Source organism: Aplysia californica, unplaced genomic scaffold (genome assembly GCF_000002075.1).
Source record: "Aplysia californica isolate F4 #8 unplaced genomic scaffold, AplCal3.0 scaffold00008, whole genome shotgun sequence".
Taxonomy (NCBI): domain Eukaryota; kingdom Metazoa; phylum Mollusca; class Gastropoda; order Aplysiida; family Aplysiidae; genus Aplysia; species Aplysia californica.
In genome coordinates, this window is record NW_004797278.1 from 1,790,763 (window position 1) to 1,813,586 (window position 22,824).

The window sequence follows — 22,824 nt, forward strand, 5'->3', positions numbered from 1 at the left end:
ACAGAATAGAGTGGATAGTGAACCTCTATTTTTGTGCGGCTTCTCAGCCTGTCAAAAGACCTGAGTGTATCTCCAACTGGTCCGGTAAAGGAGCTTTCACCCACCCCATTTTCTGAAAGGTATATCAAATGAGTTTAAGGAGAAGTAAAATTTCTTATGCTTAACAAAACATAAAATTTCATGACAAAGTATACTGTTAAACATGTTTGTTCCTCAGGGAGTAAGGGCCAACCAGTGCACATTCCAGCCAAACTCATTGGGTTTGTTTTAGTAGAGGTTTTACGGCACTCGCAACTGCATAAGGTCGCAAAGGGGTGGATGTCAACAGAGAAGTCCTTACAGGGAATCAGGAAACTCATTGGGTTTTAAGAGTCACTCTTTTTATACCATTGTAAAACAATATCTAACCGTCATAAACATTATGATGAAACTGACAAAAAAAACATGAAAACATCACAACAGAGCCAGTGCGTCATGACCAGTGTGGTAGCAAATCAGTCACAGAACATCACAGGGTTGACACAGGGTTTCTTCAGTATCACAAATCATCAGACATCTCACCACATGGCACAGCAAGTTTGGTGCATCATCACCCTTTAAACACATCACAAGGGCATACAAAACAAGTCGTCGCTGGAAAGATGGCACATGTGAGTTTGACTCATTTGAAAACAAAAAGAAATTTTCTGAAAATCATAGAAGGTCAGAGCCAGCAAACCAAACCCATATAGAAACAGAAAAATAACCTTTTTAGAAAAAATAAAACCATGTCTTACAGGCAAATCAAACGTATTATGCATCCAACATAAAAGGATTATAAAATGGTTTGCATAACTTGGTGTGACAGGAGTTAAATTTGGAAACTTTGGGAAAAAAGTATATGTATACTTGTGTATGTGGTAAAGTAGATTTAGAAATACCTTTCTGACATGTGAAGCCCAGTCACATGATTTTCTTCTATCACAACCTACCAAATTGTCTTAGTTTATTTAAAGCATGTACAGAAAATGAGCTACACAAGAGCAAAACAAACTAACCAACTTTTCATTTTACGAGAATGTCCTCCTCTTCAAAACTTCCATGGAGCTGAAGAACAGGTCATGCACACAATTACATACAAACATGAGTGCATGCAAGCATGCACACCCACACACATGAACATACATATACATGCAGATGTACACGCACAGACACACAGTTGTGCAGTGACAGGGTTTGGACTATAGAACATTCAACATATAAAGTAAGTCATGAATGATTTGTGCCATGGTCCCATATATGAAATAGAACTGTAAAAATTTCAATAACCGTCCTTCAGTTAAATGCATTAAGGCCTTTTAAAACCCAAAAGTACTATTGACCATTCATATTTTGTGACATAGTCTAAGTATCAGTACAAGAACTTGCACCTGAAAATGTTTGACGCGCACAGAGTATAGAGAACAAAACACCAATAATAAATAAGCAATATCATGAAAAACACAAAAGCTTATCACAACAACATTATCATCTTACAATGTTACACATAAATTTGACAACAGTTTAAAGTGATACAAATAGTTTAAAAAAGAAGATAAAAGACAGTAAGCCTCTATCACTGAATAGTTGCTTTCAAAAGCATTTACTGTCAAAATAGAAAGCAAACCTCAATCATCAAACAATCACTGTGATCCAACCCAAGGAGGAAAAAAATTATCACAATGTTGTTTCTACTTGCCGAAACCAAGTAAGTCACTTTCAACGTCGACTTCAAAAAAAGAGGATGCGAAAAATGTTGTGTACACTAACATTTGCACCCAGTTCAGGGATAACACTTGAAGAAGAGAAAGTCAAATTGCAGGAGGGCACTCACAAAAGACATAACAGATACTTTGTCAAACAAAAGTCTCTGTGCTGCAATCTTTCACTAAGAACAACAATTCATTATTCTTTGGAGAAAACATGCAGTTTGTGGCAGGCACAAAAAATGTTGGACATATCAATGACAAAAAAAGCGGCCAATCTCATATCAATTCCTGATGTTTGATAGCAACATTATAAAACTTTCCCTGTATGTATTTATGTACAAACACATACTATGAATCCACAGATACCTTATCAAGCAACAATCTTGCTAAATCTAAAAGCAACAGATGGAAATACTTCTACATTGAAAAAGAAAACACTTAAGCGAGGCTAAATGTTGGGAATAGTGAGTAGGTACAGTTTTATACTTGTGTACAAAAAGCATCTGTTTTTGAAGTCTACTCTGGAATCAAGATTGAAAAGGTATGTAGAGGTGGGTGGCCGTGGTGGTTGGAGAGAGAGAGAGAGAGAGGCGGAGGGGGGCTCTGTTATACAAAAGAATGTCTTGTAAAGAAAGAACAATTGAAGTATATATATATTACATCTGAGCAGAAAACACTTTGACATGAAATAATTTCAATACCAAACAAGATTCAATAGAATTATAAAAGTGAAACAAGCTAAAAGTCACATGGAATGTGGTAAATAGCATTAACTGCTCTGCTTGAGATTTAAAAGAACGAACATGAAGTTTATCAAAATCATCAATGAACTATACATAGGCACATAACATTTTATCTGACATACAACTTAATTGTGAATCATACTTTTATAGCTTATGACCAGGTTAACGATGCTGGCATGAGGTCCAGGAATTTTTTTGTTAGAATGAATATCTAAAGATACTGTATAAGGCGAACTTCCTGGTCTGCAAAGAAGGGATTCTCCAGGCTATTGGCAACACAACAGCGTGTAAAATCTGTTTTATGTGTCCCTGTGACTCAAGGTGGTACATGACATTTCAACCACAGGGAACAAAGTCTAATTACATTTCAAGACTTGCTCAATTCCAACAAGCATAACCAATTAATTTGTAAATTTGCTTAGTGACAATCTGTGCTGAGAGCTGAGTCTGAAATCACATTAAATTTGAGCCAATATTTACAAGACTGTACAACGCCATCCTCCACCTCCTCTGGCCTTCTTTTTCTTTGGCGAGGGTTGCCGTCTGAAAAACAATGTTGATGAAAGAAAAACATATTAACAAAACAACGCAAAATTACTTATCCTTCGGTAGCGTCTTTCTCTTTTGCTCACTTTAATCTCATCACTTTCAGGTATCAGTTTCACACTGGGTTGTTATTGGGTCCTCTTTTTTCTCAAGCCCAATCATTGTTCATTTTACTTTACTGTTTTTGCCTCTACAGTGGAACTCGGATTCAACGAGGTCGCCGGGCCAGACCTAAAATCTCGTTGAATCCGAGTGTTCGTTATAGCAAACATGAGGTTTTATGTAGATAATTACAGGCACTGAGCAAGTAATGTGCAAAGAGAAGTTACAAGTAGTGCCTGAAATGCCTGCACATTATGAGCTGTGTAAAAAAAAATGACCGATTCGTTCAAATGCACGCCTGTGTCATCTTAATTGTTTACCAAAAAGTTGTGTTGCTGTGTAGAGCCTAGCTTACAACAACTTTTGATCCATAGACCAATGCACAATTCATTATGTAGATCTACGTCAAGACTAGCTTATCATTGTAATAATGATCAGTTGCTGAGGGGGAAAAAAGACCGACGCGTTTGTATCTGCAACGTTCAACGCCGGGACCGCTATTGCCCCCACCCCCCTGACATGCATGCAGGCCGCCCATCCGACCCCGACACACGCCAGAGTAGACACATGCGCGTGCCAACAATGCATGTGTTGGTATGTAAAAAGGCCGCTGATTGGTCGTTTGCAATCGGCTAAGTGAATAATGGTTCGCGATGCAAGTGCAATGGATGGTTTCCGGGAATCCGGGAATAGATAAAGTTCGTTCTGGGAGAAAAATTAGCGAAGCCACATCTGCAGGAGCTGTTCACCCTGGAAGCGACCTCGTTGAATCCGAGCTCGCTAATTTAAGTGCTCGTTGAATCCAGGCTATCTTTATTGATTTTAAAGAAGAAAAAAAACGGGGAATCTATCTCATCTCGTTGAATCCGAGCTCGTTGAATCAGAGTTCCACTGTACATAATCTAGTTTTTATTAATGTTCAGGTAAACATTTTGAGTTTTATATGGATGAACAGAGAAAAATCACTCCGATAACACAGCAAAATGACAATAAGTAAGTCTGGATCATCTGTGTTATGCACATCCACAGCTTTTTCTCAGATTTTAGCCACTAATAACAAATTTTTTACTGCATGTAAACAAACACTTTGTTTAATCTTACAGAATAATATGTTCTTTTTGTACTAAATTTTGCTCTACTAAAGATATTTATTGCAGTCAAGGAGTAGAATTTAAGCTCTGGTTGCAATTATTGAAATCACATTAAAATGACGAAAATATTATGGAGGTGTGCTTAGCATTCAATTACAACGGCAAAGGTGGCACATAAAACTGACAATCTGAATAGACCAATACTTGTCCTTAATAATTGTTTTCATTTCTCAAAACAAACTACAAAGTATGATCCTAGTGTGCGTGTGTGTGTGTGTGTGTGTGTATGTGTGTGTGTGTGTGTGTGTGTGTGTGTGTGTGTGTGTGTGTGTGTGTGTGTGTGTGTGTGTGTGTGTGTGTGTGTGTTTGTTGTTCAGATGGCCAGCTGGTGGTCTGTTATACATTTTGCGAGGCTAAAAATGTACTTGTCCCTCAGCACATCAAGCAGAATCCACAGAGTAAGTGACCATGTGAGAGAAGATAGCCAGGTTCACTGACCAGAGTCGCTCAACTAGTGTTGCCATTGCAACCTCACTTTCACGCCTTAGATAGATTCAACAGATCACTTATGTCATTGTGTTGGGTATTGAGGTTCACACAAAATTTACAGTGTCTTTTCCAGAATTTGTAGTTTGAATCTGGATTTAATATTTACATACATTTTGCCGCAAGACATACGGAATCTGTAAGTGCAAAAAAAAAGGACTTTCGCAAAAATTCGAATTAGCGAGGTTCTATCAAAGCACTGACAATAAGTTTTAAAAAACCCATTTGCAACAGAATGAACAGCTTTCTCTTACCGTATGACTCTGACAACTTCATGGAAAGCGAGGTCCACATTCAAAGGTGGGTCTTTGGCACTTGTCTCAATATATGGGACCTGCATAAGTAAAGGAAAAAGCACACAAATTACACTTCAGATTCAAAGCATAACAACTGAAAAAATGACAGTTTGCTTAAACTTTAAGGGAAGACACGGGTCGGCGATCCCAGACAATATCAATAAAATTGTTCAAACTATCCCACTTTTCTTTGTTACAGAAAAACATCCTTTGACATCTGGTCTATCGGGTCATAATGAAGAAACTGTTGAAAAAACCCTAAATGACCTATGAAAAGTGCAAATTGCTCTAAAAATCCTTTTTAAAAATGTGACCTCCTGGGTGCAAGGAGTTTTCAAAAACTACTGAAGCTAGAAGCTTGAAATTTGGCGTACAGGTGCTTTAAGATCTATTCCGGGGATGTATGTAGGGGAATTGGGAAATATTGGTAACTTGTGGAAATATTCAAACTTTTTTTGTAATATGAACCCCAAAATTTTGTCAACTGACTCTAGGGGGTCCAATGACTTTGGGCTCACTTTTTTAGTTCTAAAGACAGGTCAAAATCCTCACATGGATCCCCAGTTCATATAGGTTTGTACTTGTGTGCCAAATTTCAGGCTGATAATTCAATATTTACTATGAAATTTTTCTGCACTAAGAAACTGGTTTGAAAATCCAAGATGGCCGCCACAGAGACCCATTTTTCAGAAAAATTCAACAAATTCACCCCTAGTACATCCTATTTACCTATGAACTTCTTGCACAATTACATGAAAGTGAATAAAAGTCATTCGTTTAGAAAAATTTTCCGGGAGTTGTACGTCTCCCCTTAAAGTATCTTCACGATAGGAAACGGATTTGCATCATACTTAAAATCGATTATAATGTAAGAGATTTGCAGGTGAGTTGAGTTTTAACTCCACAAACCCGTGAGAGCTACCTTCACCCTTCTGTGCAACATTAGCTGGGACAATCTCTCTCTCTCTCTTTCTCTCTCTCTTTCCCTCCCTCAGTGTGATAAATCTAGCAGCTCAGATGCAAAGGTTTTTCAGTCTCAGGGTGACAAGATGAAAAGAAAGTGGCTAATACTTGAATTTTAAGTTTGAAAGCTGAAGATGAGTAAATATAGGTGTATAAAAGAGCAGCTATAATAGAAACTATTTCAGTTATCATAACAATTCTTTTGATAACATTGAAATAAAAAATGCCTCATAAAAAAAAACAACCTTATCTCTCAGAAGAAACTAAAACAAAACATAATAAATATACTAACAGATTCACAGGGTCCATTTATTTACGAAGTCAGTTTCATTTTTTTTAATTGCATAAGTCATGTTTCAAGCATTTAGTCTGCACAGTACTCCCTAGGGGTGGGGAGAGGGGGGGGGGGCAGCGTAAAACCCTCAGAAGGGAAAAAAGTGCATCCTGTTACTATCTAGAGTGAGAGAGAACATAGCAATATGAAAACTGTAACAGGCCCCCATCTCTACCACCTTTAAAGTCTCACAAGAACTTCATTTCCCTGTTATAAGTTTACAAAGATAAAGATAAAGGGAACTACTCAACATTATCTTTTTCTTTAGCCATTGATTGTCACAGTAGAAAAGAGAGCAGGAAAGACAACTGAAAGGACTACAAAGTGCAAATAACAATTTTTCAGAGTGACTGCCACAAACACAAACCAGTTTAAGATACTTGAAGTATTCTTCAAAGACCAAGACTAGATATGAGTTTGCTTTAAAGTATTCAACAACTTACTTTGAGCTGCCCCGCTAGGGTTAAACCTTGCTCTTCTGACACTTCCCTCTGATGAATCAGATCCACTTTGTTGGCTGCCATAATCATGGGGAAAGTATCCCTGAAGATGACACATTGGGATAATCTGAACCTCTAATTCCATTTCAACGATTTTTTTAAAAAGTTGTATCTGAGCTTATAAAGCGATTAGCATCGCATTATGGGAAATCAAATTCACTATCATGCTGTTACAACTTAGATGGAGATACTAACCGCATCATCAACCCCCCAATATTTCATAAGGAGCGCAATTTGATAATTCAAGTTAAAAAAAACAGGAGAAAACAAACAAATCCATCAAACCAGCTTCAGTATCTAAGATACCAAAGTAAAAACTGACATATTCCACTTTACACCATTTACTACTCTATTAACTGAGCTTGTAGGACCATGTCCGTTATCTAGTTTTACCCCCATTATTATTAAATAAAAGCAAAATCTTTTTTCATTCTTACCCATGAAACACTAAAAGTTTTCAGCCAATGTTTTATAGAATCATTTGTGTTATGGCCATAAACTATTCAGTTCAATAGTTTTTCCACTTCCGTCCTCGACTATCTAAATTCATTTAACAAGCAAACAGAAGTACCAATGCCAGAAAAAAACTGATTTTTCGCTTTAGCCCTTTTTTATTTGGTACCTACAAAAGAGTTTCCAATTCTTAGAATTATGCTTTTTGAATTCAAAGAATCATTTCATAAATTAAAAAGTTATGAGGTTGTAAAGGTCGGCAAAATATGGATCTCCCACATATAGGAAAAAACTTAAAAAAGTGGACCACGTAACAGCAGACTCTGTAAAAAAAATCTTCAATATCTCAGTGAGTAGTAAGTCTTAGAAAGAAGCTTCGCCAGTCGATGTGTTTTTGGGTGGAGAAATCATTTTTGAAGTCAGATTTACCAACCATTTTGTAGTTATTTTGTTATAATTAAAATTTTGGTGTCTATACTATGATTTTGAGAAAAGGGGGTGACGGGATGAGAACATTTTATTTAGAGCATCGTATCACAACATGGGATCTATAAAATATGTTGGCATTGTGACAAAGTAGTGGCAAAGCTTTCTTTAATAACTTTAGACCATGCCAACCATAAAATATAATTCAATTCAATCTAACATGCCGTATAATTTAAAATCTTTTTTCCCCGTTGAGACGCGAACACCCTGAGGCGAGATAAGCTCGCCTTGGAATACCCCAAGTGTGATGTTACAAGGGAACAGAGAGAAAAACAACCGGATCCACGCGCCCGCCATTGCCGTATTTCAAGTGACCAATGAACGGGCTTGGAATATTCATGCGGGGATTTGTAGGTCACAGACATTTGCCGAGGGGGTGAGGGGAAAATGGCTCATCTTCATGCGAAGCCGTTTAGGACAGGGGGGTAGTGGTACATTTATGATAAATTCTAATAAACTACTTGACACTGAATGTTCAAATTTGAGGACACTATACAGGAAAGATAGATCTCTTACTTTCTTGACGTTGAACTTCAAGCTCCTCATAGTTTGCGGAATACCCGATATCAAAGTGTTTCGGACACCAAAAATATAGGTTAATTTATGTGTACAAACTTCAGTGTCCACATATAATTAGTTTGCCCTATTTTCTGATTGGTTGCCAAGTTTCGTTCACATTAGTCCAAAAATAGAGCCAAACGAGTTCGAGAAAGTTAGTCATCTTCGTTCTGATCCAATACTATACTCACAAACGGCGACCAAAATTTCGCAGCCGATTGGCATTGCTTACAGAACTGGATAGAAGTGGAACACACTTTGTTTAGAAAAAAGAGAGGTTATGTACACAGAGTCATGTGTCCAAATACCTTTCTCAGGTTCCCCCAGTCTTCACCAAAATTGATTAAAGTTTTTCCCGGGCATAACGGAGTTGGTACGGTTGTTGGTAGGTTCTATACATGTTTTAAGTAGAGAGTACGGTACAGAAAATGTCAAAAGACTTTTCCCAAATTCCACAGTAGCATGAGGCCTTCCACAAGGTAAGGAAACACAGTGTAAGCTGTATGAGAATAAACATAACAGCATCATCACAACAAACCAAAGAAAAAATCAATACATTAATGGTGAAATTGAAAATAGCAAGAGCTCTGTCACTTGAGGAAGTAAAGACAACCTTTCTCACCTGTCCTTAACCCGTAAAATTTGTGTGTGAAAATTGGCAATGTTTTCAAAGCTCTGTGGATCCGTAACAGAATACACCAACAGGAAACCATCACCCTTCCTCATATATTGTTCCCTCATCGCACTGAACTCTTCTTGTCCGGCTGTGTCCAGCACTATTAGAAAGAAAAATGAGAAAACAAGCTAAATTACAAATCAACCAATGAAGCACCACAAAATGTAAGACTAAAGTTCATTGTTCCCACAAGTAAAAGGACAATTTTTTTTCTCCAAACTTTAGTTTTAGTTTAGCTACAAAATTCAGTCTTTCGTAAAACATGGAAAGCATTTCATTACAAATAGAGGGGCTCATTAGTCTATCTTGTATAAGAAAAGATGAAGCACACATTAATAAAGAACAGACTCAGGATGAAACATTTCATACTCAATTAATATAATGCTAATTTTACAACATTTTTCCTGTGGATGTTCAGTCTCCAAAGCATGCTATTTACCCCAAAATATAATATATACAGAGTTGTAAAAAATTATGTCACGCCCATTATATCACGACAATTTTCGGTACAGCATTAGAATTGCAGCAAAAATTGAAAGTATGACTTGTGTGACTTATAAGACTCCTTGTGCAAGAGCAGACGAAAGAAATCAAGAACCAGAAGTAGTATGTGGGAAAAGTGTTGGTATTGATTTCTCTCGGTCTGCGTTAAAACGAACGCTTCCCACACACACCATTTGCTTTGAATCAAGTAGACAATGTGTAAGCACTCCTTACACACTATAAAATTCTGTACTTTTTAACGATTGAGTAGTTTTTTGACTGTTTTCAAAATTAAAAAACTAACAAATTAAATTCAGAAAATAAAGGGGCTGTGTGTATGATAAATTCTTTAATTGCACTATCTGCTGTTGCAAGTCATGTAAATGTGTGCAGAAGAACCATATAAAGCTTGAACAAACGTTTTAACACCACTAGAACTGTCGTATACAAGCCAAGACGTGGTCAACTAAGGGTGACAACTCAACATCAGAATTAGGTTATTGTCAACACCCATGTTCAAAACCCGTTCTTACTAAGAGCAGAGACTGCCAGCACTTCAGACTGTCTTAAAACACCATTATTAGACATATTTATAAGATTGTGGATTACGTGATTATCTCCCTTTGTATGAAGCCATTCTTACCTTGTTTCATCGAAGAAATCGACAAATTTTGGCATATCAACATTGGCGATAAAACTAAAGACGTTGGAAAAGTGTTCTTTTCAGCAAAAAAAAAATAAGGTTTTTAATTCGTTGCATTGATGGAAGAGAAAAAGTGTTTAAAAGAAGAGGATGGAGATTTCACAGATTAAACATCCACCAAGAGGCCCGAATCGGTAGCTGAAATGTGATGGTTTGGCGTTGAATCTCTGCTCTTTATCATATACATTTGGTTACTTTTCAAAGCAACCTCAAACGACGATGGTATTGTGACGAAATTGTTCGTCACGGTGACTGTACTACATGGCATAGATGATGGAATGTGCTAGCAAGACAGCGCCCGACCACAAATGGCTACGATCAGTGGAATCTCCTTCCAAACTCATCAAATCGCTGTTCTGGACTGGCCTGCAAGATCAACAAGCCTTAACCCATCAGAACATCTGCAAGATTACCTTGATTGGAGGATTATAAACAGGCCGCACTCCGTATAAACTCGTCAGGAACTGAAGGCTGCACTGCACAAGGAATGGCAGGGGATTCTTCAGACAACCATAGGGACATTAATTCAGTCAACGAACAGATGTTTTGTATCAGCAATTCAAGCTGGAAGAGGCCATACGCCATACTGAGCAAACTTTGATTTGGATTCTGCATGGGTCAGTGTGAATAAGGAAAGCCATTTGTCATTTCTTTTCATGCCATGTTGGCAGAAAATGAATAAATATCGCGGGTACCACATTTCTCCTGACTATGTTGAATAGTAAATGAGTTATTGTACTTTTAAGGTGGGTGTAACAGAACTTTTGCAACACAGTATATATGTTACAGAAATTTGCTGCTTTTTAACAAATTTTTGTTTTTGTCATTTGTCCTTTGAAAATACAAGAATACAAGTGAGCACGTACAATAGTCAACTCAGAAAAAAATTCAGTCAATAGATCCCTCTACATTCTAGAAAAAAAACATTAAACTCATCGATAACGGCCTGCGAAAATACTCGTATCCAGGCAGCCACCCGAGTCGACCACGAGAAAATCCGATTCCCTCAATGTCTTTCTAAAACTTGCTCCAGTCCATCATTTCCAAGTTCAAATAGAAAAACTATTATTATACAGTTACCATTCGTGCACATCCGTACACTTACTGTCCACTAATTTTTAGGCTGTTTGGAGGGAAAGTTATATTTTATATTATTGCACTTTTAGTGTGTGCACCTAAATTTGTATGTGTGACTGAAGGCAGCCCAGTTGGGTGTGTCTGCTCAGGGAGGCAACTCAGGTGGAAATGGGCAAAAATATATTAATGTGTCAAGTGTGTACAGTTCAAACATAACCATGAGATATTTTGGGAATTTTCATCAGGCTCTAAAAGATACGAGGTACAACATTATTAATTCACTAAATATATACAAGGAACACAATAGTAAACCAAGATACAACAAATCGTTTCATAGATACCAATAGGCCATTGCCCGTAGGTAGCAAGCAAAATCATTCTCCAGCTCACACTAATAATTATAATAAAAATCATCATCATCATCATCATCATCATAATATCACCTGCCTAAGCTATCTTCCAACTTATGCATTGTATTCCTCACTTTTTATGAAGTTGTATGGCCTTACAAGGAATAAAACTATATGAAATCAAGAGCCAAATAAATCCCAAAAGTTCTTACCATCCAGCATACACCACTCACTATCCACTTCTGTATACTGCAAGTAGGAATCTTCAATGGTGGGATCATAGTCCACAACAAACAGTTTTTGAAAAAATTGGATGGTCAGGGCAGACTTCCCAACTCCTCCATCCCCAACCACAACAAGCTTGTATGTCCTGGCATTGTCGGGATGGCCTGATTTTGAGGTCATATTGAGGTTTTCTTGTGCACTCATCAATCGTTCATGTCTTTACACCTTTTTTTTATTGTTTCTTCTGGTCGTATGTCATGGTCTTCTCTGAAACAGACAAAAAAAAATTATATTACTTGCTGACTCCAATAAAATTTTCCACTAAAAATCTGTTCAAGAAAGCTACTTCATAAATCTTTTGGCACAAAGAGAAGTATGCCATGATACTTCCACGCATATTGACATAACATTTTTTATTTTTCTATTTTTCTTTCTTTCCATCACCTTATACATATCTGTCTCCCCCGCTCAATATCAGTCCTAAGACGCAGTGTGATATTATCAGCTACGAGGCTCGAAATACAAAAAAGTGACTTTCAATGAAATTTTTGTTTTTTGGATCTATTGAAAGTTTGATGTCTTCTGCTTCATTTAAGATAAAAATAAACAACTATAATCAACTATAAATATTTTATTTTGATCTATTTTGGAGGCGTGTGTGGTTTGTGAGAGCTTGGGTGATGAGATAAAGGGATTTGGACATTGCTAGAGTGTAGCTGTGAGATAATTTTTAGAACCATTACCTCATGGCCACCTTTGCTTCAACTAAAGATTCTCCACTAGTGGAGTATCTTTGCTTCAACATTCTTCATTCGCAACTATTTTTAGATTTTGACCCCTCTTCGAGCATGAATGGTCAGAAATGTAAACAACTCTGATTGGTAAGACAGAGTAAAAACGGTAACTTCTGGCTCACTTCAAGCTTGTTTACATAAACAGCTGACTGTGCGGGCGTGCCCTGTTAGTTGTTATCGTCTGTTGATCTTTCAGTTTTATACTTGGATTGACTTAAAAATGTTTTTTTATTGTGCTTTAGTGCTTTTAAAAGATTAATTAACCTTCCTCTACATCTCTTAAAGTGGACTCCTTAACAAGAGGCTATGTGCATGCGTGAGTTTGTGTGTTGGTGTGTTTGTAGGCTTGTGTGCATGTGTGTGTGTGTGTGTGTGTGTGTGTGTGTGTGTGTGTGTGTGTGTGTGTGTGTGTGTGTGTGTGTGTGTGTGTGTGTGTGTGTGTGTGTGTGTGTGTGTGTGTGTGTGCTCTCCTGTGTTTATGGTGCTATTGCAAACGTATAATTAGGTAGTGCAAACACGGCACGTAAGCCCACTCCCGGCTTTCCGAGTGCGTCGTTTCGGAAAAATGTGGGTAATTCAGATCTCTGTTTCTTTTCTCTTTTGCTGTAAAACATCAAATGCTGAACACTTTGAAAAAGTTCAGATTTTCTTCCTTGCAATAGTGTAAGTTGTTTGTATATCCGAGCATTTGGAGCTAGAGAATCGCCGAGGAAAGGGAAGCCCCTCGCGGTTGGAATGCCAGGTCAGCCGGTTCAAAATTGACACCCATGCATTCGAATGCTTGGCAGAAAGATTGATGATTAAATAGCGTCTTTTCATTGGCAGAGAACTATACAGCTTTAAGCATGGTTTCCGGTGATTATTATTTTTGGCCTTTGGCATTTTGATAGAAAAACCTTGAAAAAAAGCGTCTTAGTTTTCAAAGATCATTTTTAACAAGAAATGTGTGAAGGACCAGCTAAAAAAGGTACCAATAGAAAGAACAGTTCTTTTTCTATTAGAATAAAGTCATCGGCTTGGAATTATTTTGCATGAATCCTTCCGTGAAACTGCCGGGAGCACTCAGTACACTACAGTATTGAGTCGACTGCTTCGCAGCAAGGGCTGGTGCGGCACCGGCTGGGACAACGCTCTGTGTTTTTATTGAAATAACGAAAAAGCATTGTGTTTCAAGCAATAAAATACTGATTTGTAATAATCTCAGTCTTGAAAAAAATTAGGCTTCATTTCTTTGTTATAATGATAGTACTCTGTTAATGTAGAGATGTTTGGTGCACTTGATACTCTTTTATTATCTGTCAAACATGGGGTTGCAGACAGTTAACGATTTCAGCAATATTTGATTATCATTAGGTTAAATTGAAACAGCTGCCATTCTCTTAAACATTGACTGAGAGGTAAAAGTATGGTTACAAAATTCTCAGAAGACATAGGCCTTTCATATGAAAAAGATGAATTTGACATACAGCTCCCTTGAAAATTTTGTATCTGGTACGTAGCATAATGCTAATATTTTCTTGCATTTGATGTGAAGTCCATTCTCGGGAAAATTTTGTTTTGTCCATAAGTTTTTTCTCAATGAATGAATAGTTTTCTACTTCTGTATGTTACCTTGTAGTGGCATAGCTAAGATAACTGCTAAATTTTAAGTTTCTATCTCAATTCTAAGATCCCCATTGCTATGGAAACATGTTGCTCAACTTTGGAGGCCATTTTCTCAGTTTTCCTCACCTCGAACAATTGAAAGTCCTGTATTATCGTCAAATATGGTCACATTTACTTCATTCTTGTTTTAAATTGTAGGGAAAAGGTGATAGTTTTAGAAAATAATGTTAACTCAGTTTTGAAATTTTCTTCATATGACAGACATTGACCGGCAGGGACACATGTATTTTATTGGAAAAAAAAAACAAATAGAAGAAAGGCAACAAGAGAGACTGTGGAATGTATAGAGGAATTTCACTGTCTGAGTGAGGCCCAAATGGGATTTAGAAAGGGAAGAGGATGCCCCGATGCAATATTTGCCCTACGACAAATGTGCGAAAGGGTAATACAACACAACAGGGAACTAAACAGTATTTGTCAACCAGGAGAAAGCGTTCGACAGAGTGAACAGAAGCAGGCTGTGGAAAGAACTTGAAAACTACACTGTAAGAGGCCAATTTCTAGATAACATCCGTGCCATTTACGAGAACAGCATAAGTACCGTAAGAACGTCGGAGGGACTCACAGAATGGTTTGAGATAACATCCGAAGTAAGACAAGGTTGTGTCCTATCACTACTATTATTCATCATATATATGGATAGAATTACAAATGAGGCCAACACAGAACCAGACGCCCTAAATGAATTACTCTTCGCTGATGACCAAAGCCTGGCACACAAAGATGAACGAAGTCTCCAACACAACACCACCAGATTAAACGTAGAATGTAACAACTAAGACATGAAAATCAACATCAACAAAACAGAGACAAAGAAAGTAAGCAAAAAGCCAGGACCACTCAGGATCCACGTCAACAACAATAGTCTCAAACAGATCCAAGAATTTAAGTACCTCGGAAGTATATTATATTCAGAGGATGGGCAACTGAACAGAGAAATTGAAACACGAGTACAAAACGCCAATAATGTTATTAACCAGTTTACTCCACTACTGAAACATCCTTATCATCCCCATGACAACAAAACTCAAAATGATCAGCACCATATATTCATCCCAACACTCACCTATCAAAGCCAAACATGGACCTTGAACAAGACATTAGAGCAAAGAATTACAACATGTTTTAGTTTTAGTAGAGGTTTTACGGCGCTCGCAACTGCATAAGGTCATATGAGCGCCAGAAGATTAGAAGCGTTACAAGAGAGTAACAAACATAAAAAAGAAGAAGGGGAGATAAGGATGATAGATGCTTGATAGGAAAGAAGAAGCAAACCACACCAGAGCACCCGCCAACCACCCACTTACAACATGTGAAATGCGATGCCTTAGAAAAACAGTAAACAAGACCAGGCAAGACAAGATTAGAAACACAGCAATCAGAGAAATGGTGGGCACAAATGATGTCATGCATCACATCCAACACCAAAGAATCAAAATCAAATGGTTTGGACATCTCATGCGATTACCAACACACCACCCAGCACAACGTGCCAACATTTAAAAAAAATTGATGGCAACAAGGCTAGGGAGCAACCGAGAAAGACCTGGACAGATGGAGTCAGGGAAACATTAACAACTCACAGCATCCCCCTGACCCAAGCTCTCTGGCTGGTGGTAGAGCGATGTCTCTTTCTTCCCATGACACCCAAAAGGGTATAAGCGGCGGATAAAAGTAAAGTAGATGGTCAAATCAAAGAGAATAAAAACTCCATCATCAGCCAGCTTTTAAAATTACTATGCCAGAATTTTGGAGAAAAAAAATGTATTGCAGTTTCTTTTTAAAATGAGGTATGAGTTGCATGTGTGTAGATATATTTTGTTGAAATTCAAATTAAAGCATTGAAAAAAACAAAAATACATAATGTGAGTATAATTATCGAAAGAAAAAAAGTTTTTTCTCTCCCCTCTGAAATTTTGCTTTCTTCGCTTAAGAACTTGAGCCAACTTGACGTCCAGTCCTTTTTCAGTACACCAAGCAAAGTGAACATGCCTGAACACTCAAGTGCCACTCAACTTATTACCGTGACATGTACAAGGACCTTAATTTCTTTGATCAGTTGGGGTTTATTTCATCTACTAAACAAATTGCACTCGAATTATAATGTCTACATCTGCTAAATAAACACAGGAAAGTTGAATGCTACTCCATTGCTTATTATATCAAAACTATGGGAGAATAAAAGGACAAGTCTTCTGATTTGTCAGTCTTTCACAAATGGAAATTATGCCCAATAAGCGAAGTGGTTCAACAAATGTTCAGTATTTTAGGTAAAATTAAATGCAGGAGGTCTTGAATGTCTTGGTTCTTCACCATAACACGCCCTGAACCATGGATTGACCACTTCAACCTATTCATTACCAATTCCATCATCCTGTTCATCACTCAAACGTTCATTTGGGGGCTTTCATGGCCTAAAAGTTACGGTGTTCGCCTCTCATTCAAAAGGTCCCGAATTCGAATAATTGTCTCCTTTCAGCCCATTTCCTGCTCTTGACAAATGTTCTACTTTCGCCCCCATTTTCTGCCCCCACCCCTTCACCTCCTTTGCTCCCTTCTCTGGGCTCCTGACTCTTTCTGCAGCCTTTCTATTGCTACTCCCCGGCTCCTTCTTACTGCTGTCTTTCAGCCACACCCCTGACCTTATACAGTAGTCTCCGCCTAAGATCCCACCGCTTACGATCCCGGTTCGCGTAAAATCCCGCTGTTTTAAGAAAACATCATTTTTACTATACAAAAGTCACCCCTTAAGATCCCGCCCTGATTCACTCTGAAGGTCTACATTCGGCTAAAATCACACATTTCAGATCATAATTTGCGGAACAAAAACCCGGGCGGGCACAGTCAATCAATCAAGAGTGAAAAGTTAAGATCAATAAACTGTCCGTTGCGTCAAAGATCAGCAACTATCGTGAATGTAATCACATACATGTTGTAAAACTCTATGAAGCGATACAATGTTTGCCCCAGACGGGGTCACACCGATGTGTGAACTGACCAACACGTTTGTTTTCCCCCACGCATCACACTCACACCTGAGCTCTCCCCCTAAACTTACATCACTCCCTGGGTGGGTTGGGTTCCCTCCAGGCGTTAAGATCCCGGTTCACCTAAGATCCCGCATTTCCTTTGCTCCCGAGCACCAGGATCTTAGGCGGAGACTACTGTAGTAGGAAAGATCTACACCTAGCGTTCTTGGACAAGGGCAAAAAATCTCGGAGGTCCCGTGTGCAAGTTGCCCATGTTAACACATTACACCCTAAGGGTCTGGGCGGGAAGTCCATTGTTAGATCCTAAGCAAGGGGAAGGAACCCACCTCCCGTGAATACAAGCGTTTAAAAAACACATTTTAAAAATACTAAACAAATTCCAAAAATCCTGAAAAAATAAAAGTTAAAAAGAAAAATGAATGTAGTTTCAGAGAAATAACTATATGTGTGCACAAACTGTTGGAAATGTTCTACCTTTAGTTCAATCGCGGTGTCCAACCCGTCACTCTCACTCTCAGCTTCGCGATCAGGCCCTAGATCTAAATTCTAGATTTACATAACATCCGATCAATCTGAATTGCCCCAAACTCTTGCTACGTTTTCATCAAAATCTGAATCATCTGATTTGTCATTTTTGTTTTTGCTCAAATCCATCATTATTTCCTTTTTCGAACTCTTTGTGTCACTTTTCAACAAGTCGAGACACCTTCAAAGTGACGCACTTCGATCAGCTCTAATATTAAAACTACTGGCCCGAAAAATTTCGTTTCGGTATTAAACGAAAGAAGAAATTTTTTGCAATAACTATGCAAATCAAAATCTCCGCCCCAGAGTCTCGTCAAGGCGAGACTTCGTTTCTAAAGACGCTAGGTCAGTGCGGGCGGTTCTGGGCGAGTCAGGGTGGAGTGCGTAAGGGAATTCCCGGGCGGTCGCGGGTGAGTTAGGGTGTAATGTGTTAAAGATCCCTTAATGGTCCACAAATCGATAATAGTAGGCTTCGGCCGCCACCTGAGCAGAATTCAAAATTTCCTAACAACTGAAAATGTTTTAAATGATTAATGTGTCCCGCACGCTCATTATGCAGTTGAAAGCCGTTAAACACTTACCATTTGAATTGACTTATTATCAGATCTTATATGCTTTAGGCCTAAAATTTATGGTACATGCAACATATCTGATATCACACTAAAAGGGCTAAAACAAATAGGCATATATTATGGTATTTATAAAGAGATCTAGATATTTAGATCTAGATCTATGTCAATAGGTAGGCGGTATTTTTTTACTTTCCCTCCCATCTCACACTTAGCTACCATTGTCCATTTTCTAGTAAATATTGATGTGCTGAACACGAATATCAATTTCAATTCCATCGCACATTGATAGTTTTTGAAATATTTGTTCCTAATCGAGATAGACATGCTTTGAACCAATCGGGGGGGTTCCAGGGGGTGTGTGGGGGTAAAAGAAAATCTGCCTCCCCCCCCCCCTGTTTTAACCCATAATTTGATATTTTAGTTACATTTGAACTTTTCTTGAAAATAATTGATTTGCGACAGTTTTAGTGGCTTTAGGTGTGATCTGCAGCAAACAGTACTGCACTTTGACCCCCGAAGCAGTGCATCTGTGGGCGGGAGTGAAAGAAATGGAGGGGGAAAGTCTTGAAGACTGTATTCTAGAAGAAGGAATAAGGATGAAGGGAGGTGAGGAAGACAGATCAAGATAATAGATTCTAATAGTATTAGTAGCCTAGTTGGTATTTTTTTACTTTCCCTCCCGTCTCACGCGTAGCTACCAGTTGTCCATTTTCTACTAAATATTAATGCCCTGAACACGATCAACTTCATTTCCGTCACAAATTAATAGTTTTTGAAATATTTGATCTGTTCTTAATCGAGACAGACTTGCTTTGGACCAATTGGGGGGTTCTAGGTGGGCCTGCCGCGCTGGAGTAAAAGAAAACCTGGGGGGGTTACAGGGGGGCCTGTTTTAACCCATAATTTGATATTTTACAGTTAGAATTGAAATTTTCTTGAAAATAATTGATTTGCGACAGATTTAGTGGCTTTAAGTGTGATTTGCAGCAAAGAGTACTTACTGCAGTTCGATCCCAGAGGCAGTGCATCTGTGTGCGGGAGTGAAAGTAAAAATTTACCGCCTAGATCTAGTTTTATCTGATGACGACATTCTCCAAAGGAAGTGGCTATCCTCACCCAGGGTGAGAATAAAAATACAATCTACCTCTCACCTCGGGTGAGACTTGCCAGCATTGGCTATTCACTATTCTCACCTGGTGTGAAACAAGACCTGTTTTTCCTCATTTCGGAATACTGTCTATCAGTGTGTATGATCAAATTGATAAAAACAAAGTTAAAAAATGATGTTAAAACACAAAAGTAAATTAATTTGGTCGTCTACAAAGATGCTACGGCTATTTAACTTTTCGAATCGAGCCGAACTACGCAGGTCACCATTTTGTTTTGCCAGGAAGTTTTCGCGCTACTCCTCTCGCTCTCTCTCTTTCTCCACTGCCCACAGACAAAATTGCACACTTTCAGGCGAACAGTAGTAATGGAACGTTTGTTCACGGCACAGAATTCTACAATTCTGTTACCACAGTGTAGAATTCTGTGGTTCAGGGTGAACGCTACACTGGTTGGCCTAGGATAACGGTGAATGCACACGGGGTGAGAATAGCCAAAAGACTCGCCTGCGCTATTCTCACCCCGGTGGCCTTCTCCAAATCTAGAAATCTAGCTAGATCTAGATTCTAGCCTATCTAGATTCAAGATCTGGGAGGACTTCCGTAACGAGCGACCACTATGAGACAGAGCAGAATTGAGGGCTTGAGGTAGGGGTAGGAGTAGGGGTAAGGGTAGGGTTAGGGTTAGGGTTAGAGTTAGGAGTAGGCCAGTAGGGTTAGGGTTAGGGTTAGGGTCAGGTCTAAGGCCTCTTCTATATTGTGTTTGATGGGGTGGTCGCTCGTTACGGAAGTCCTTCCCAAGATCTATTTGTCACAAAGGAACTGGAAGTTTCTAAACAACAAAAAAGTGTCTCGATTTTGGTTCTTTTAGAGTGCTATTATTAAGTGTTACCACAGAACGAAGAGGGTGCAGCCCTGTGCCCTGTGACTTCAGTCGGTCAGCAAAAAAAACCACTGGAATAGCCCCGTTTCAGTGGCGTCTGGCCGAAATAAGCATGCCACCTACATCTAGACCCACTCGAACACAAAATTGCGCTGTAATGAGTTCCAAGGACTTTATAGTATAGATACGTTTCCAAAATTAGCTCTGGGAAATGTTACCAAAATTAAAGCGCCAATCATTTTCTTGGGTAGACTTGTAGTCAAGAGACACGGTTCGTGGTTTTGTTTGTTGACCTTCCTCTTCCTCTCTTCTTCATTCATAAGAGTTATCTCTGCTTCCGGTTGCCAACTGTTCCATTTTTCACTTCGAAAAATTGTGTAACCTTATAAATTAAATTTATATATATTTTATTTATTTTTATTTATTTATCTAGATCTATCTATATATTTTTTCATATATTTATTAAACACCAAGGAAAGAAAGCTACAATCCTAATTCAATAAATGAAAATAAACCCACCCCTCCTTTTTCCTTACTCCACTACCTGTTCTTTCATACATCTTTTTTTCTGTGAAAATTTAGAGAATATTGTAGTGAATTTTTTCTCAATTCTATGCCATTTCCCCCCTCCACACACCCGCCAACCCCCCCCCACCACCCCCACCCCACACACATATTGCATACAAACACACACACACACACACACACACACTCACACACACACACACACACACATAATTTTTTTAATCAAACTTGCGTGAAGGGAAGGCACTTCTGACGTCCCAAGAAGCTTACTGTAACCTCCTTGGGTACGTCCGAAATTGAAACTATGAGGAAGGGGTAGTAATAGAATGGTATTCCACCAAATCATAACGTCTTTGTTCCAGGATTCTGGGTTTAGATTGTGTCTATGTCTTCTTTTCATTTCACTTTCCACTCTAAATTAGAATGAACTAAAAATACATCTAAATGTATTTTGAAATTAAAAAGTGATTAAAGTATGCATTCAACAAAGCAAAACTAAGGTCATGATAGCCAACTTCGTCCTAATCATGAATTTAAAAATTATTATTTTTGCTTTCCCATTTCACAGAAGTTTGTTTTGTGCAGCATCTGTCTTTCTAATTGAATTGATAGGCCTAAAGATTTGGTATCAATGGTAAGCATTTCATGTGTGCCAAGGGTGTAAAAAAAAGAGGGGGGGGGGTTAATTCTGAAGCAGTCGAACAAGAACTCAAACCATTCTTTGTCTTATTGCCAACATGACAAATATGGATACCGGAGTGATACTGTATCCGCATGGTTTCTATCTTCTATCCTCTCTTCCGTCTTTTTGAACTTTTGGGCCAAAAACTCCACATTCAAACTGAGCAGTTTGTGCCTTGTGGTAGGTGTTCCAACTCATTTTTTCTTTTTATACATATATAATAAGTTTGAAGCATGAGACAAAATATTGCTTTTTTGCAAGGGTCACTTCAGGCCTTTCTAACAACTTATTCCAGTCATGTAAAATTTTACAATAGTGTCGTCAAAATTGTGACACAACTTAATTATCCTCAAATATCTCTTTAAAGGGTGAATCAATGTTATCCATGCTTTGCACAGCAGTTTGTACAAATTTGTCTGAACTAAATCATATTTTCCACAACAATTGAAATTAAAAAACTTTTCTTCATAAATTTATATAAAATACTATAAATCTCCATCACACGGAAAATGGGATTGTTCACAGCACTTCCTGCTTCTCATACACATTTTGCATCCTAAGTCACAGCTCACCAATGACACTTTTTATTGGCCAAACTTGTCACAAAAGATTCATTATATAGTGAACATATTTTTTGCACTAAAGATTCTCAAAACAAGCGTTCAATAAAGATGATAGTGTCACAATTACCAAAAAAAATATGGGCTTGCTTTTTAAAGTGACATAGCCCCGGTTGTAAACATTGTAAAATCTGTAGAAACCACCCCCTTGGAATTTTTATTAGTGATAATAGATTTTTCTAGATTACAACTTACAGGTGTTTACAAAAATATTGATCTGTCAAGACAAACTGATACAAGTACAAGTCATTGTGCAAAAGCTGGAGAGTCTATGTTCAATAGTTTGGGAAATATTTGACAATAAGTTGCGCCACAAATTTTTGACCGCACCATAGTAATCGATGCATTTCTAGATTCAAAAATTTATTTGGACCAGTATTGAATATACCTTTTTTCTGTGATGAGTTTGTGGGTAATGAGCGCAATGTTAAAATTTGGTGTTATGACACAGACATGGACAACATGTAAAGCTAATTAACACTAACACACACAACTGGAGAGTCAGACACCAACTGATGATCAAGATTATTTAATTGAATTTAGACAGTGGCACATCAAATTATGGCACAACAAGAACAGGTAGTCAATTACACACTACAAGCC

The 22,824-nt window shown here is 38.1% G+C and overlaps 1 protein-coding gene across 2 annotated transcripts; it reads right to left on the minus strand.

Moving 5' to 3' along the window:
• Positions 1-895: 895 nt before the first annotated feature.
• On the minus strand, positions 896-20,701 carry LOC101848933 (ras-related protein M-Ras). 2 transcript variants are annotated; one of them, XM_005089696.3, is made up of 6 exons: positions 20,613-20,701; positions 11,847-12,126; positions 8,968-9,121; positions 6,792-6,891; positions 5,010-5,089; positions 896-3,013 (listed from the first exon to the last, which is right to left on the minus strand). In XM_005089696.3, the coding sequence occupies exons 2-6, from the start codon at positions 12,061-12,063 to the stop codon at positions 2,947-2,949; spliced, it is 618 nt and encodes a 205-aa protein (XP_005089753.1). In that variant the 5' UTR covers positions 12,064-12,126; positions 20,613-20,701; the 3' UTR covers positions 896-2,946. The 2 variants fall into 2 exon arrangements, with proteins under 2 accessions (XP_005089753.1, XP_005089752.1); XM_005089695.3 differs by having other exon boundaries at positions 20,404-20,631.
• Between the last annotated feature and the right edge of the window lie 2,123 nt (positions 20,702-22,824).